This window comes from Pristiophorus japonicus, unplaced genomic scaffold (assembly GCF_044704955.1).
Source record: "Pristiophorus japonicus isolate sPriJap1 unplaced genomic scaffold, sPriJap1.hap1 HAP1_SCAFFOLD_733, whole genome shotgun sequence".
NCBI lineage: Eukaryota > Metazoa > Chordata > Chondrichthyes > Pristiophoridae > Pristiophorus > Pristiophorus japonicus.
Genome location: NW_027254649.1, coordinates 156731 through 173056, shown reverse-complemented (window position 1 = coordinate 173056; position 16326 = coordinate 156731). Strand labels below are relative to the sequence as shown.

Here is a 16326-nt window from a genome sequence, read left to right as displayed (position 1 = left end):
AACAGGCTCTGATTGAGAGTGTCCCTTTGTCTTGACAAGTCCCGGCCAGAGAATCATCAATACAGAAAAGACAGCAAGATGTTAGTGTGTCAGTGTATTCGCTGAAACAGATTGAGGGAAAAAGAATCCGTATTAACAAATTCTCCCGTTTGTCTGTAAAGGACCTACATTTGTCTTCACTAATCTTTTTCTTTTTATGTACTTGTAGAAACTTTTGCAGTGGGTTTTTATGTTCCTTGCAAATTTACTCTCATTCTATTTTTCCCCTCAATCAATCTCTTGGTCCTTTTTTGCTGGATTCTAAACTGCTCCCAATCCTTAGGCTTGCTACTTTTTTTCTGGCAACTTCGTATGACTCCTCTTTGGATCCAATACTATCCTTAATTTCTTTTGTTAGCCATGGTTGGGCCACTTTTCATTGTGTTTTTGCACCAGAAAGAAATGTATAACTGTTGCAATTCATGCATTTGTTTCTTAAATGTTAGCCACTGCCTATCCACCATCATGCCTTTTAAATGAATCTTCCCAATCTATCATAGCCAATTCATTTCTCATATCTTCGTAGTTTCCTTTGTTTAGATTTAGGACTCTAGTTTCGGATTGGAGCACTTCACTTTCCATCTTAATCAAGAATTCAGTCATGTTATGGTCATTCTTCCCTAAAGGACCCCGCACAACAAGACTGTTAATTAACCCCTTCTCATTGCACAATACCGAATCTAGGATAGCCTGTTCCCTAGTAGGCTCCTCAATGTACTGGTCTAGAAAACCATCTTGTACACACTCCAGGAATTCATCTTCCACAGTATTACTACTAATTTGGTTTGGCCAGTCTATATGTAGATTAAAATCACCTACGATTACTGTCGTACCCTTGTTGCATGCATCTCTAATTTCCTGTTTGATGACATCCCCTACATTACCACTACTGTTTGGAGGCCTATAGACAACTCCCACCAATGTTTTCTGCCCTTTCGCTCCACCCAGATGGATTCTCCATCTTGATTTTCTGAGCCAATATCCTTTCTCACTATTGCTCTAATTTCATCCTTTACCAACAACTCCACACCACCCCCTTTTCCATTTTGCCTATCCTTCCTAAATATCAAATATCCTTGGATATTCAGTTCCCAACTGTGGTAATCCTGCAATCACATCTCCATAATTGCAACTATATCGTATCAGTTTACATCTATTTGCGCTGTTAATTCATTGACCTTATTATGGATGCTTCGTACATTCAAATACAATGCTTTTAGATTTGTCTTAACATTATTTTGTACTATAGCCCTATTTGTCTTATTGCTTTTTTTCTTACCTGGATCCTATTTGTTAATGCACTCTTGTTTGTATGCTCTGACCCTTCCTGACAATCTTGCTATCCTTACCACAATCACTTTCCTGCATTGCTTCCTTTCCTTTTCTCTTTAGCATTCTAGATTTCTCCCCTCCCCCATCCCCCCCATAACTGAGGTTGTAACCTGTCTTTTCTCTCTTCAGATGCTGATGGACCTTCTCTGCACTTCCAGCAGTGTCTTTTTATTTCACCTGTTTAATAATGGTGCATAGAATATATGGCACGGCATTATGATACCATTTCAACTTCTCTTTAGCAAAGGGTCATAGACTTCTGGAACAGGTTACAAGGGAAAGCAAACAAAGCAGACAGTATAAGTAGGCATTTATGGAGAACAAAGATTAAGGGATCAGTTGAAATGGGGGGGGGGGGGGGGGGGGAAGGAAACAAGTGGCTCTGATCTATGACAAATAAAGAGGCTTAATGTCTTTGCCTATTCTTTACAATTATTTTATGTTTGCATGTGTAAGCAGAAGGAAGGTATGGATTGTTACTAATACCTCATGAGTAATCATTTGATCATTCAAGGCTGCTTCTTATAATGGAGGGGTGATTCGAGCAATGTAAGGAACTGTTAATTTTTGGGGTTACACACTAAATAATCCCATTGGATTCAGTGTCACTAACCACATCCATATGTGGACCTCACATCCCCCATGAACCAGAGACTATTCCTACCCAAAATCCAAATAAATGTACAAAGATCCAAAGGTCAAACAAGAAAATCCTTGCTCCTGTAGTCTAGAGCCACAATATATCATGTGCCACCATATGGCCTCCTCAACTTCAGGAGATTAAAGAATATACACCAGACTGGGGCTCATGTTATAAACTAACATATTTAAAAAGATAAATGAACACTACTCCACATGAACAGTAAGTTTGCAATAATGACAGACTTTACCAATGTCAAAATAACAGATGATTCTCCTGTGCTAACCCTCAACATAGAAGTGATCCTTAAAACCCGGTTAAATGGTAAAATGTTACCAGAGAGCCAATTAGCTTCACATCCCTAAAAGCCTCAAACTGAACTGCTCTGACTGCATTTCAGCCAAGATGTGCACCAAATTCCTTTGAAGATAACCCAGAACAAACATTAAAGTGTTCTCCAAATCATATACCCATCAATTAAATCCATTCCTTTAGAAAGTTTACAGGATGTCAGTTACACAGAATGCCTGCCCTATTTTGAATGACGGAAAATTGACAATTTGAGACGCTACAGGGAAAAGGATGAATTAAAGATTCTGCACTCAGATGTTAACATTCTGAACTCCCCTTTGTTCAACAGCAGATGCACATCAATACCTTGAGCATACTGGACCATAATAGTTATTCTCCGCAACTTGAATATAAAGCTAGCGATAATCAGTTTTAACTTGAATGTACCGTGACCCAAGAAAATGGAATAAAATAATCCACTATACACAAAATGCTTCATTCTCGTCACAGAAAGGATCTGATTTTATACAAAGCAAGTTGCACACTAAAGGTCACAAGTTGGAATCCATCTCAAATTTTTGGATACTTGCTCTGACTGGATTATATACAAAAACATAATAGCAGGAACCTGCTCCACCATTCAATAAAGTCTTGACTTATCTTCTTCCTCAACTCCACTTTCCCACCATAGTGTCTATTGATTTCAGGCTTGAATATACTCATGGACTGAGCATCCACAGTCCTCTGGGGTACAGAATTCCAAAGATTCACAAACCTCTGAGTGAAGAAATTTCTCATCAAGCCCCAAATGGAACAGAGCAGCGTAGCAGCAGTACAATTGTAAACTGGAGACATGCTTGCATTTTTTATTAATTGACTGAGGGAGGGAGGAGTTGGAAAGAGGAGAAATGGGATTTTCAATCAACAAATGAATCATTTTAATTAAGGCAAGTCCAGTCAAGAGCAGACAACTTCACCCATGACAGTTGGACTCAAATGACAGGCTTGGGGCTAGAAAACTTCTCTACCCAAATATAGTAACAATGGGCCCAAGTTTCCACATGCGCCTAGAACGGCGCAGTCCCGACCTGGACGCCCGTTTTTCGCGCCACAAAGTGCGCCTAAAAAAATCCTCCGTATTCTCCACCTCCCTGCAGTCCTCTGGCCCTCGGCGCAGCACGAGCTGTGCAAGTGCAGTAGCTCCAGGCACCCGAAACTGTGTGGGAGGGGCCCAAAGGCTCAATAAACCCAATAAGGCTCCTCCCACGGCCAGCTCCTGCTCCCCCACCCCCGACCCGCGCTCCCAACCCGCCCCCCACTGGATCCGACCCGCGCTCCTGATCCCGCTCCCCCCCCCCCCGCACTGGATCCGACCTGACCTCCCTCCCACCGACCTGAACCGAACCTCCCCGACCCAACGCCACCTACCTGTAAATCTGGTGCTGGGGACGGGCCCTGCCCGAAGTCTCGGGCCGGCCCGTTCAGCCTTCGGTCCCAAAAGGCCTGCCTGAAGCACTTTCACACAGGTAGGAAGATGGTTTATTTAATCTTTTCTTTGCTTATAAATGTTTATTCAGGTTGGATTTATTTGTATAATATTTGTATAAGTATAAATAAGGATTTATTATAGAATTTAATGACTTCCCTCCCCCCCCCCCCCCACCTCGTTCTGGACGCCTAATTTGTAACCTGCGCATGATTTTTTAATGTGTAGAACAGGTTTTTTCAGTTCTACAAAAATCTTCACTTGCTCCATTCTAAGTTAGTTTGGAGTACGTTTTCACTGTGGAAACTTTGAAATCAGGCGTCAGTGGCCGGACACGCCCCCTTTTGAAGAAAAAATTCTGTTCCAAAGTGGAACTGTTCTACCTGACTAGAACTGCAGGAAAAAAAAAAGTGGAGAATTGCGATTTCTAAGATAGTCCGTTCTCCACCAGTTGCTCCTAAAAATCAGGCGCAAATCATGTGGAAACTTGGGCCCAATATTATGTAGCAGTCGTAACTGCTTGAGACTGCTGGATGACATTAGGTCATATGATCAGATCATGCCTTAGCACGGATTATGACGTTAGACAGGTAAGCAAGAACATACTAGACAGTGTTGCTGTCCCAATTTTGTAACTGCTGGCTTATGCATACAAATTCAAAATCCATTAAAAATACCTATTACAAAAATCATACATCGTACCGAAAAAGCCTTCAAGTTAAAAAATGCAATCCTCTTGCTGATGTGATGTGGATATCCTTTGCAGTTAGTTATATTGTCCTGCTAGTTCATTGAATAAGTACTATTAAAAGTTCTTAAATTTGAGGGGATGTAATCCAATTCAGGAAATAACCTCCAAACCCTGGGATTATATTATGACCTTCCAGCTGTTTAAAATGTTACTTCATTTTATTGAAAAATAAAACAATTACTTAAAAAGAGAAACCAAAAGAAAAGCAAAGAAATAGTTTGACTATTTACTGACTCCTGGCTGGATGAGGTGGTTTCTGATGAGGTATATACAGAACGATATTCCCTCTTACTGGCGGTTAGCTTTTATAGCTCTGCTGAAGAGGATGACAAAGCACTGCAGAGACCACAGGCAGATCAGAAAACAGGAACAGTTAGAAACATCTCAAACATTCCAGTCTATCCAATCTCAGCTGCTGGCGCCATCAGAGATTAAACATTTTCATTAAACATTTGGTTGTTCTGATATGTTGGCAATGCATTTAAACTATTAGTGACCGGGTCTGTCAGAAATTCGCTGAATGATACAGGTCGAGATAACTTTTGAAATTCATTAACCATGCACTTAGAATCCTGCGTGTTCAGTGAGGACTGCCAGAGCTAAAGTACATTCCGAACATCGCAGAAAAAAAATACCTTGGATTTCCATTTATAAATGCTATATTAGTCCAGGCACAAGGATTATCGACTTAGAAATACTATTCCTGCTGCTCAACTCTAAATCCTTTGAAATTGCACATCTGTAAAGCTTACCATTTGATGATCTGAAAAAAAAATTATGGCACACTTTTAATGTGACAGTTTAATTAGGTATGAAACCAGTTTATTAAGATAAATCCCCCTTAATCTGAGAATAAATTAGATAATTCCCCCAAACATAGTAGCTAATTAAGTGTCACTTCAATTAAAAAAGTTATTTTTGTGTATTAACTTATTTATTTAATTGTACCACTGCTTGTGGCTAAGCTAAAGGAATAATTCCCACCAGGTCAGAGTTGCAAGATGAGTTAATTATACGGAGAGGTTTGGTTTAAATGCTAATACCAATACAGGTTCAACCGCCAAAATCCGTAAACCTCGGGACAGATCATTCCGTTTTTACCGGATTTCGGAACAGAAATCAGACATCCCGAATCTGGAAAACCCTGGGCCGAGTTTCGGGTTTTCCCGGATTTCAAGACAGGGATTGATTCAAAATCGGGTAATATAGTTGGGACAGCGACTGCAGGAGTGATTTAAAAATAAATATTTTATTATGCTTAACCTTGTTTTAGATTACTATTGATTGGGAGAAATCTTGCACTGGCGGTTTTTAAATACTGCTGGGGAGTGGACCGCCGGCGTGCAAGACTCAAATTTGGCTCACAGTGCACTTGTAGTTAGGAAGAAAAAAAATGCCCGGGAAAAACCTACATTGCAGCCCTTGGAACGGTAGATATGAAAACCTGCAAAAAAGGCAAGTTAAACAGTTTATTTTTTAATTCTTCTGCAGCGATTTGATAGTTAAGTGTCTTGTGAATGTTGTGATTTAAAAAAATTTTTTGCAATTTTTTGTGCGTGCGTGTCGGGGGGTTGGGGGGTGGTGGTGGACAGGGATTACTTACAGAATACCAAATATCCATATCTGAAATTTTACTACTTTCATTTTATGCCGTTTATATTCCTTGTGAAAAAAATGTCCAGTTTTTGGAACAGGTTTCCGGATTCTGGACGTCGACTCGCGTGCTCTACACGGTATCTGGATTTCGGATGCTCTACTTGTAATAATTTGCTTGAGTTAAGGTGTGGATTAGTCTCAATCTGACCCAAACTGATAGGCTAACACGAGAGATTTTCAGCCATATAAGATCAAACCTATTTGCTGTTCATTCTGGACTTGATAAGAGAACTGAAAAGGATTCGGTTAAAATGGATCAAAATGGATCAAAATGGCCAAAAATAACCACCAAAAAGGGCAAGAAACTAGAAGCTCTAATTATACCCGCTCAGTTACTGCACACTTAGCCCAGTTACTACTGCAAAAAAAAAAGAGATTTTTTAACAACTTCAATATGGCACTTACACATTTCAGATTACATCCACTTTAGTGCCCCGCAGTCACAATCATAGAATGATGCAGCACAGGCGGCCAGCTCTTTGAAAGAGCTATCCAATTAGTCCCAATCCCCTGCTTTATCCCCATCGCCTTGCAACTTTTTCCACTTCAAGCTTTTATCTATTTCGCTCTTGGAAGTTATTGAATCTGCGTCCACCACCCTATCAGGCAGTGAATTCCACATCATAATACCTTTCGTCGCATAAATTATTTTTTCCTCAAGTCGCCTGTTTTTTTTTTGCCAATCACCTTATAACCCGCACGCTTTGGTTACCGACCCTACTGGAAACAGTTCCTCCTTATTTACTCATCAAATCCGTTCTTGATTTTGAAGTCCTCTTATCAAAACTCCCCATAACCTTCTCTGCTCTAAAAAGAACAATCCCAGTTTCTCTAGTCTCACCACAAAATGAAGTCTTTCATCACTGGTACCATTCTAGTAAATCTCCTCTGAACCCTCTCCAAGGCTTTGACATCCTTCCTCAAGTCTGGTGCCCAGAATTGGTCACAATATTCCAGCTGGGGCCTAACCAATGTTTTAAAAGTGTAGCACAACTTCCTTACTTTTGTACTCTAGTTATAAAACCAAGGATCCTGTTTGCCTTTTTAACAGCCTTCTCACCTTGTCCTGCCACCTGCAAATAATTGTGTATGTACAAGTCGCTCTTTCCTGCACCCCCTTTAAGATTGTACCATTGCGTTTATATTGCCTCTCCTCATTCTTCGTACCAAAATGAATCACTTCAGTATTATATTTCATCTACCAGTCTGTCAATGTCCTCCTCACTGTTCAGTACATTTAAGTTTTGTCACCTGCAAACTTTATTATGCCCTGTAAACCCAATTTTAGCTCATTAATATGCATCAAAGAGCAGTGTCTCAACACCGACCCAGGGGATACCACAGAACACTTCATCAGTCTGAAAAACAACCAACCATTCATCACTACTCTCTGCTTTCTGTCCCTTAGCCAATTTTGTTTCCATGCAACCACTGCCCCGTTAATAAACTGATTAGCAAAATTGACGCCCAAGGGATTATGTGATACTTTATCAAAGGCCCTCCAAAAGTCCATATACACATCAACCGCATGATCCTCAAACATTGTTACTTTATCAAAGAACACAATCAAGTTAGTCAAACACAATTTGCCTTCATCAAATCCATGCTGGCTTTCAGTTATTAACTCATTTTTCCAAGCACCAATTAATTTTGTCCTGGATTAACTTCTCTAAAAATTACCTCACCACTGACGTTAAGGCTGACTGGTCTGTGGTTACTGGGTTTAAACCTCTCCCATTTTTTGAACAGGGGTGTAACATTTACAATCCTCCAGTCATCTGGCCCCACTCCCATATCTAAGGAGGATTGGAAGATTGTGGCCAATTTCCAATCTTACTTCCCTCAGTAACCCAGGAGGCATCCCATCCAGATTGGGTAACTTTTCTACTTTGAGCACTGCCAATCTTTTAAGTACTTCCTCCTTATCTATTTTTATCCAATCCAATTTCTCTGCTACCTCCTCCTTTACTGTGACATTGGCAGAATCCTCTTCTTTAGTAAAGACAGATGCAAAGTACTCATAGGCCCCAATTTTGCCCAGCGATTTTTCTGGTGCAGACATTTAGTTTAAAAATTCCCCACTGTTGGGGCGCCAGCGTCAACTACCAGCGCCAGAATGTTTGCCACCATACATTCTGGCACTGGTATACATTGAAAAGTAGCTTACGCGCCATAACACCAACTTTCCTCATCAATGATATTTTTTTAAATCGACAGACTAGAAACACCGTAGGAAAAAGCCTTACCCGCAGTTAAAGAAATCCATGCTGGCCCGCTAATATCCCCAGCTGAAGGGACTCCCTGACTATTTTACCATTGCTACGTTGAATTATGCAGTCATCACAGCAGCATTTACTGAATATTAAAAAAACAAATTACTGATAAAAGTTTCTTACTAAATGTACCAACTTCATGTACATCTTGCAAGTGACCTGAAAACTTGTGGAAAATGGAAATGGTTTTACTTTAACATTAAAGCAGTCTGATTACCACATCAGAAGAAATACCATATTACTCAATGCATGATCACTTATGCATTACAGGATATAACTATGAGGGGGTTCGGAGCAGTTACGGCCCACAAAGACGTCATCATGATTAAACTGATCTGTCAAATGGTTCCCAAGAACCAGTCAAATTTTGCACCACCAGCAGTTAATTGAATTATGCAAAAATGCAATAGTTTGAAAACTTCCACACGATAGTATATAACATAATAGTTTAGAAATGACTGTTGGTGATATTTGTGGATAAATGCTTTAAATATGCATATTACATTTATCTGTCTGCTTTTTTAAAGCAGATGCTAATTGAAGAATGGAATTTGGACCTGCCATGTTGAAGACCTGATCACCACCTCACCATTCCTCTGCCACCCTACTCGGAGGATAAAACTATAAAACCATTCACCAAAACCCCCTCCTTCCCCTACCTGTAAAGAATTGAGAGTCTGGAACAAAACTGATCCCATGCCAAGATGAAATTCTGGGTCTTGGAGGCATATGCAGTGATTTTTCTTTTTTTTCTTCTCTTCTGCGCAAGCATGTTTTTTTTTGGTGCACACTCTAAGCACCCCCCAATACGAGATTGTTTCCCAAATGCTCCCCCACTGAAACATGCTCCACTTGTCAATCTTCATTCCCTACAACGGCTTCCTATCTCGTTGGGCTGGAAACATACTAATCAATAAAGTTCTCTTGTACACATTTCAGGAATTTCTACCCCTCCCTTCCTTTTATACTGTTATTTTCCCAGTCATTAGAATTGAAATCCCCCATTATCACTACTCTAAAGTTCTTTCATCTTTCTGCAATTTTCCTGCAAATTTGCTCCTCTATCTTCCCATTAGCTGGTGGCCTACAATATTCACCCAGCAGCAGAACAGCTCTTCTATTTTTCCTTAAATCTAACCAAAACCAAAATCATCCCTTTCTATTGCTGCAACGGTATCCTTGATCAATACTGCCACCTTCCTTCCCTTTTCTTCCTTCCCCATCTTTCCTGAATACATTGTAGCCAGGAATAAGTGCCCACTCCTCCCTTTGTTTGAGCCAGGTCTCCGTCATTGCCATTATATGATAATCCCATGTGACTACTTGAGCTTGGAGCTCACTAATTTTATTTACCACACAGAGCATAAATGCACAAAGCCCATCTTCATCTGCCTCGCATTTCCCAGTGTCTGATCTCTCCCATTTCTGAACTACTCTTTATTCTAATGTTTTGTCTCTCCTAGTCCTCCCTGCGCCTTGTATCTCCTTGCTAATGCTTCACCATGGCACCCACCCCCACCCCACCAAATTAGTTTAAACCCTCCCCCGCAGCACTAGTTAACCTCCCTACAAGGTCACTGGCCCCAGCACTGTTGAGGTGCAACCCGTCTATCTTGTACCACCTCTGGTCTCCCCTCCAAATTACACACCATCCCGACTTGAAAATATATTGTATTCCTTCATTATCGTTGGGTCAAAATCCTGGAACTCCCTCCCGAACAGTACTGTGGGAGTATCTTCACCACACAGACTGCAGCGGTTCAAGGTGGCAGCTCACCACCACTTTCTTCAGAATTAGGGATGGGCATCAAATGCTGGCGTTGCCAGCAATGCCCATACGCTGTGAATGAATAACTTAAAAAAGGTTCCTCCTGCCCAAGAATTGGTCAATGCCCCAGGAATCTAAAGCCCTCCCTCTTGCATAATTTCTCCAGCCACACGTTAATCACACTCGCTGCAAAGCCAATCACTTCCTGTAAGGTCTAAGGGGACAATCAGATGGGATTGCATTGCCTTCAGAGCAGCTAGTGGTACACAAACATTCGCTCTCACTAGTTTCTGTCAATTGCAGTGCAATTTTTAATAAAAAGGGGAATGTAATGACACTAACCTTCAGGTCACAGGTGGTATTGAGCAGTAGGTTGGATGGTTTGAGATCCCGGTGAAGGACATTGGCAGAGTGGATGTACTTTAACCCTCGCAGGATCTGATACAGGAAGTAACAGATGTGATCATTGCTAAGATGCTGAGTCTTCAGCAGTTTATACAGGTCTGTTTCCATCAGGTCCTGTACAATGTACCTGGGAACAAAGTCAAGGAAGCCACACCAACATTCTCAACATGGAATTCCATGTAAAACGTATGCAACCGGAAGAAAAATGAAACCGAGGGATTTAACAGTAAAATTCAGGATTTAACTCAAAGAAACTTGCAGCTCCAGTAACATTCTATTTATCTCTGCAATGTGACTTTGTAAAACATGCAAGTCAAATGGAAATTTCTCCCCATTTACTTCCAACAACCTTACTCTTTAATCACATTCCAGGTATTACCAACACAGAATGAAAAACATTCCTCAGAAGTGATTCCTCTAAGTGGGTCACAAATCAACTCAGCACTCCGGTTTGGTAAGGAGGGTGCAGCGATGTATTACTAACTATTGAATTACACCCAGTGAACAGAGTGGTTGGCACAGCACCAGTCTCCAAACAGATGGACACAATGGTACCAGCATTTGCATTCAGATATTAGTGACTTAGTCAGATAACTTGCATGCTCATGATTCTGGGGTGCACTTATGCATTCAAGGGGAGGGAAGTTAATGCTGGGGAATGGAACATTTTGCCAGAATGATCATATGCTGGGACCAAGTATAGCATAAGGCAGATGCTGAGTGACACTCCATTATTCTGTCCTCACAGGATGCCTTGATAGCAGGGTCAGAAGAGCATCCTCACTGCACAAGTGTGAATTTTCCCAGCACTCCACACCTGCCATCCTTGCATGACTGGGCAAGATCGAAAAATCATTGCTAAATTATGTATATACATGTGCTTTGGGCCCACAGTCACCAGAAATTGAGTAGATACTGCTCATTTCCTTTCATGTAGGACCCTTACAGCCAGCATATAGAAGAAACTTTCATCCCATGAGCCTGGGCTGGATCCAAACCGGTCTTCCGCAGATGAAAGGGCAGTGTGCTAACCCTGTGCATCAATCAGTCTCAGATATATAGGAAAACAACTACTGTATAACTAGGATACACATCTTTCATCTGGTCAATGGAGGGGGCTCGGATGATATCATTGATGCCGATGATATTCTCATGTTTGAAGCGCAGCAGGATTTTAATCTCACGCAGGGTCCGCTGGCAGTATGTCTGGTGCTCGAAAGGGCTGATCTTTTTGATGGCCACACGAACTTTATTCACGTTGTCATGGGCTGAGCTGTAAAAACACACAGAACGTTTCACTGGAGTGGAACACAAGTTCGCCAAAAAGCAAGCACCCTGCTAGAGACTAGCAACACGCAGCAATAAACCGCACAATATCCAGGGATAGAAGAGGCATGGAAAAATAATTTTTTTTAAAAAAAAACAGACCACATAATCTTACGATAGACAGAGATAATGATGGATAAATCTTTTAAAAACCGTATCAGGACAAAGGATGTAGCAGTTGAGTGACAGATTAAACCACTGGGTGCCCCAATCGAAAATACTACTACTCCATTTTTGTCTGTCCGGATGTAAACAATTTTGCACAACGCCACACTACTCAGTTTTTAAAAATAATAATGTCAGTTTTTGTCTGCACTGGGGCGAGGGCGGGAGGAGCACTTGGTCCGGGCTGTGTGACAGTTGCACCGACCAATGAGTGATCAGGGCCCACCCAGCGTCGCAACCAATCGGAGTGGGGAGCAATGCTAGTACACCAATTAACTACACAAAAGGAGTCTGAGGACAAAGGCCCCCTGAATTAATTCTGAGCTCATCTTGGGGGTGGGAGAACAAGAGGAGGCAGATCAACAAAGTAGTTGTTTACTCATAGCAAAGGAATAGGGCGAGGAAGGGGAGAAGTGATAACGTTGTAGAGTAGATAAGAAGTTTTTGCGGGGGGGGGGGGGGAAATGAGAGAGAGAGAGAGAGCAAGCGAGAGCGTTAGACATTACATTGTCCTAATGACTCCATATTATAAAACACTTCATTAAGTCTCAGAACTAAGGCATCTGCATACAATGAATTACTTTGATGTGCAGTAACTACTAGGGCAGAAAATAAGTCATTTTTGGCCCAAGATTCCACAAATAGCAAAAAGATGACTAATTAATCTAGGTTTTTTTGCTAGTATTGGTTGAGGGAGTTGGCCAGGACACCAGAACAGCCTGGACTTCTTTGAATGATGCTATGGGATCTTTCTGATTCACCTGAACTCTTATCAGGTACACCAGACCACAGCTTAACTTCTCACCTGAAAGACAGCACCTATGCACTGCATTAGAGTGTCAGTTTAAGATTTTGAGACCAGACCCAGGTATGGGACTTGAACCCATAACCTTGACTTAAGAGGCAAAGGTGCTACCAGTTGAGCCAAGCAGACCAACAAAAATAAATTACATTAAAACCTATTTTAATGTGGGACACATTGGGGAAAATGATAACACTCAGCATGAAGCTTAAACTCCACAGAATCTATTGCAAATGTGAAACTTTATCAGTTTAGTTGCAACCACTGAAGCAGTAAACAGCCTCAGAAATCCTTTGAATACAAGGCCGCCTGATTTAAAGCAGCACACGTCCAGTTTGGCCATGTCCAATTTGATAGTTTGGTTCCTCTACAGTCTAAACAGGAGACAAGACAGCCTGCACCTTTTTGCTCAGATCCCTTCGTAACTATGTAGGATAGCCAGAATCTCAGTATGATAAAGGGGGAAAATTAAATTGACATTCACAGAAAACTAAACCTATTGTCCATCAACTAGATTGCGCTCGACATACCGCATCTTATCTGGATCTTCCAAGTCAATTTAACTATACGGCAGAATGTGTGTGTGTACACGTCTGGATCACGCTCACTTGCAATGCCCTGAATGACCAAACACTGCTGACATTCACCTGGGCCAGGAATGCCCAAGCCTCTGGTCTGAGGGTTGATTAGGTGCATCCCATGGAACCGCGAGGGCTGTACACATGGTCTAAGTCCATATTCTCATTAATTTGCACATCTCAAACTGCACATACAAACAAATCAGAATGTTCTTTCTAGGTGCTGTCAGCTGATTGCTGGTGCTTGCAGGACATATATGATGCACCTTTGGACCTCAGCTCTTAACTCACATGAAAAATGTCTATGTGGACAAGATACCATATGTCTACCAACACCTGTGAAACTGTGTCGCAACCAGTCAGTGGCTCTGGGAGAGGAGGGGTGAAAAGTGGGACAAAAATATCCACATCAGTATGTACTAAAATTAGGGGGGGGGGTGAAATCATCCTAAACCAAACAAGAAGTCAACTGGGGTTATTGCATTACACTTTCATAATTTAGAAACAGGACAACAAAAAGGCAGGTGGATGAATAAGCTCATTTTGCAGGGAGGACAAACTGTCTAGATTGTCACTGGGTCAGTTAATATTCAAATCTTCTGAGCAGTAGCCCAGTCATAGCATAAGAAAAAATACAAGCACCCACCCCGAGACAGAACACCTTTCAGTGTAAGGTTTCACTCTGCTCTCTAGGAAAGCACAATGTTTCTTGTATTTGTACTGCATCAGCTGAACTGCAACAAACACCAACGAGCACAATTTTGGCTTTTTGCCTAAACTAGACTATCAGGAGGGAGCATTTTATATTATGCAACATTAGGCTGAAGGACTGGTGATCACCAACCTGTAACTGGCAGCGACAGCAGTGCATGCAATTTGAAGCAACTAATTAAGAGCAACAAGGATACCAACACATTCAAAAACTGCACTGGTTTAAGCAGCAAAATGAAACCGCACAAGTATCAAGAGACTAAATATGCCTAGTGACTTCACTGCCCACCTATCATTCATAGACAAAAATACACAGGTATAAACTGCTAGCAAGCTATAACATGCAGCTGACAAGTCAAATGCTGTGTCAGCACTGCTGGGCACTGAATGGTTAAAGTGTATGAGGTTTACAGCTGGAAACTTAAGCTGCTTATATGTTGGTCTTTGGGTTCTGTGCTGCAAGCTTGTGTGCAGCTGCACTAAAATAAACACGAGTTTTAAATTTATACAGCCAGCCAGGGAGACCCATTTTGTACCGGCTCTTCTTCACCTCCACCCGCCTACCTAGGACCAGTAATTGTGCTGCTTGCTTTGGCGGCTAGGTCACGCTGGACCTTCTGACATCACCTCTCCACTTTACACACATGCATGGCCTCACGTTAAAATGTGAAGTGTGGGGATAGCAGAATTAGCTCACTCTACCAAGACCTAGGCTGTAACCCAGACCATGACAATGGCCCGGATTTTATGATGGGAATAACGGTGAGACTATCAACGTTAACCGTTATTATGGAGTAAATTGGACAGCAACTACTGTGTCTGCACGTGCACAGTTAAATGCGCAAATCTGGAAGTTGCTGTCCGATTTGCCCTGCTCCCCCACAAGCTGTGCTCCGCCATTACTTCGCCGATGGACTGGGCATTGAAATCCATGCAAGGGCCGTGAAGTTGCTGTACTTACCCATTAAACATGCCAGATAAAGTTAGGGCTGGTGCATTCAAGTGTAAGTGAATTTTTAACTGCATGGTTACTGCCAAACCATCTGTCTGGCACTGAAAATTTAATTTTAGAAGTGTGGAGTCTCGTGCCTTCAGAATTTAATTGTTGGAGATTTGTTAAAAATAAAATTGAATTAAAAAAAAACTTTTGCTTCTTTCCCCCCTTAATCTAATCTTTGCCTCTCTATTTCTCTTCCTGTACATAATTTTACAGTGAATTAAATATTCTAATTTTTACTTCCTGGTTTAGACTCCGTGTCTGAGAGGATTCTTCAATCCGATTGTTTGAAGAGACACTCCATGATGGCCTGCCTTTTCTCCCACTGCTGATCGACCAGTTAAATAAATGAACAGGAAACGCTGGAAATATTTAACAGATCGATCAGCAGCTGGAGAAAATGCAGGCCATCATGGAGTGTGTAACCCTTCACTAATTCTGAAGGATCTCACCTAGAATATTAAACCGTTCTTTCCTCCGCAGTTACTGACAAACCTCTGCATTTGCACAATTCAGTATCTCAATTTCAGGGTTAACTTTTGCAGGAAACCCAGCTATTTTACTACCAGATGGAATGATAATCATGTCAACATCATGTTTCAGATGAAATGGCTCACATGTAAACAGCCCCATAAGTCAGTGGTAGCAGAGGAAGGTCCTAACATATGCAGACCATTCTCTGCACTATGCACAATTACTGTTTAAAGCAGGTCATTCGCACACAAGTGCTCAGGCAGTTCCTTTACCTTCACAAAGTTGCTGGCATTGACCTGCAGGAGCTGAACACTTATATTTGCATTTTTAAAATTTTCAGTCAGTATGAACCAACAGTGGGAAGTGGAAACAGGGACTCCGAGGCACTGTTACATATTCCAAACAGCATGGATTGCAAGCACTGATGGTAATCTCAGCCTAGCCGTCTTCTGCCTAGCTTAGAGCCTCAAATATGTACAAGATGGTGATCAATTGCACAAAATCCACACTCGCATGTACAGATCTCCAAAAGCTGATTATCTACAGACTAGAGGCTCACCAAATATGCATCAAGGTCACCAATGGATTTCTACCACCCTGGTAGCATTGCTGCTTCACTGATTACACTCTAA

The 16326-nt window shown here is 41.5% G+C and overlaps 1 protein-coding gene across 1 annotated transcript in view; it reads right to left on the bottom strand.

Moving 5' to 3' along the window:
* Window positions 1-16326, bottom strand: part of mapk1 (mitogen-activated protein kinase 1) — a 108679-nt gene that overhangs the window by 27708 nt on the left and 64645 nt on the right. The window contains exons 2-3 of the mRNA XM_070874240.1: window positions 11732-11914; window positions 10579-10768 (exon numbers count right to left, since the gene is read on the bottom strand). Of these exons, the coding sequence (XP_070730341.1) occupies window positions 10579-10768; window positions 11732-11914 (373 nt within the window). The remainder of the gene's footprint in view (window positions 1-10578; window positions 10769-11731; window positions 11915-16326) is intronic.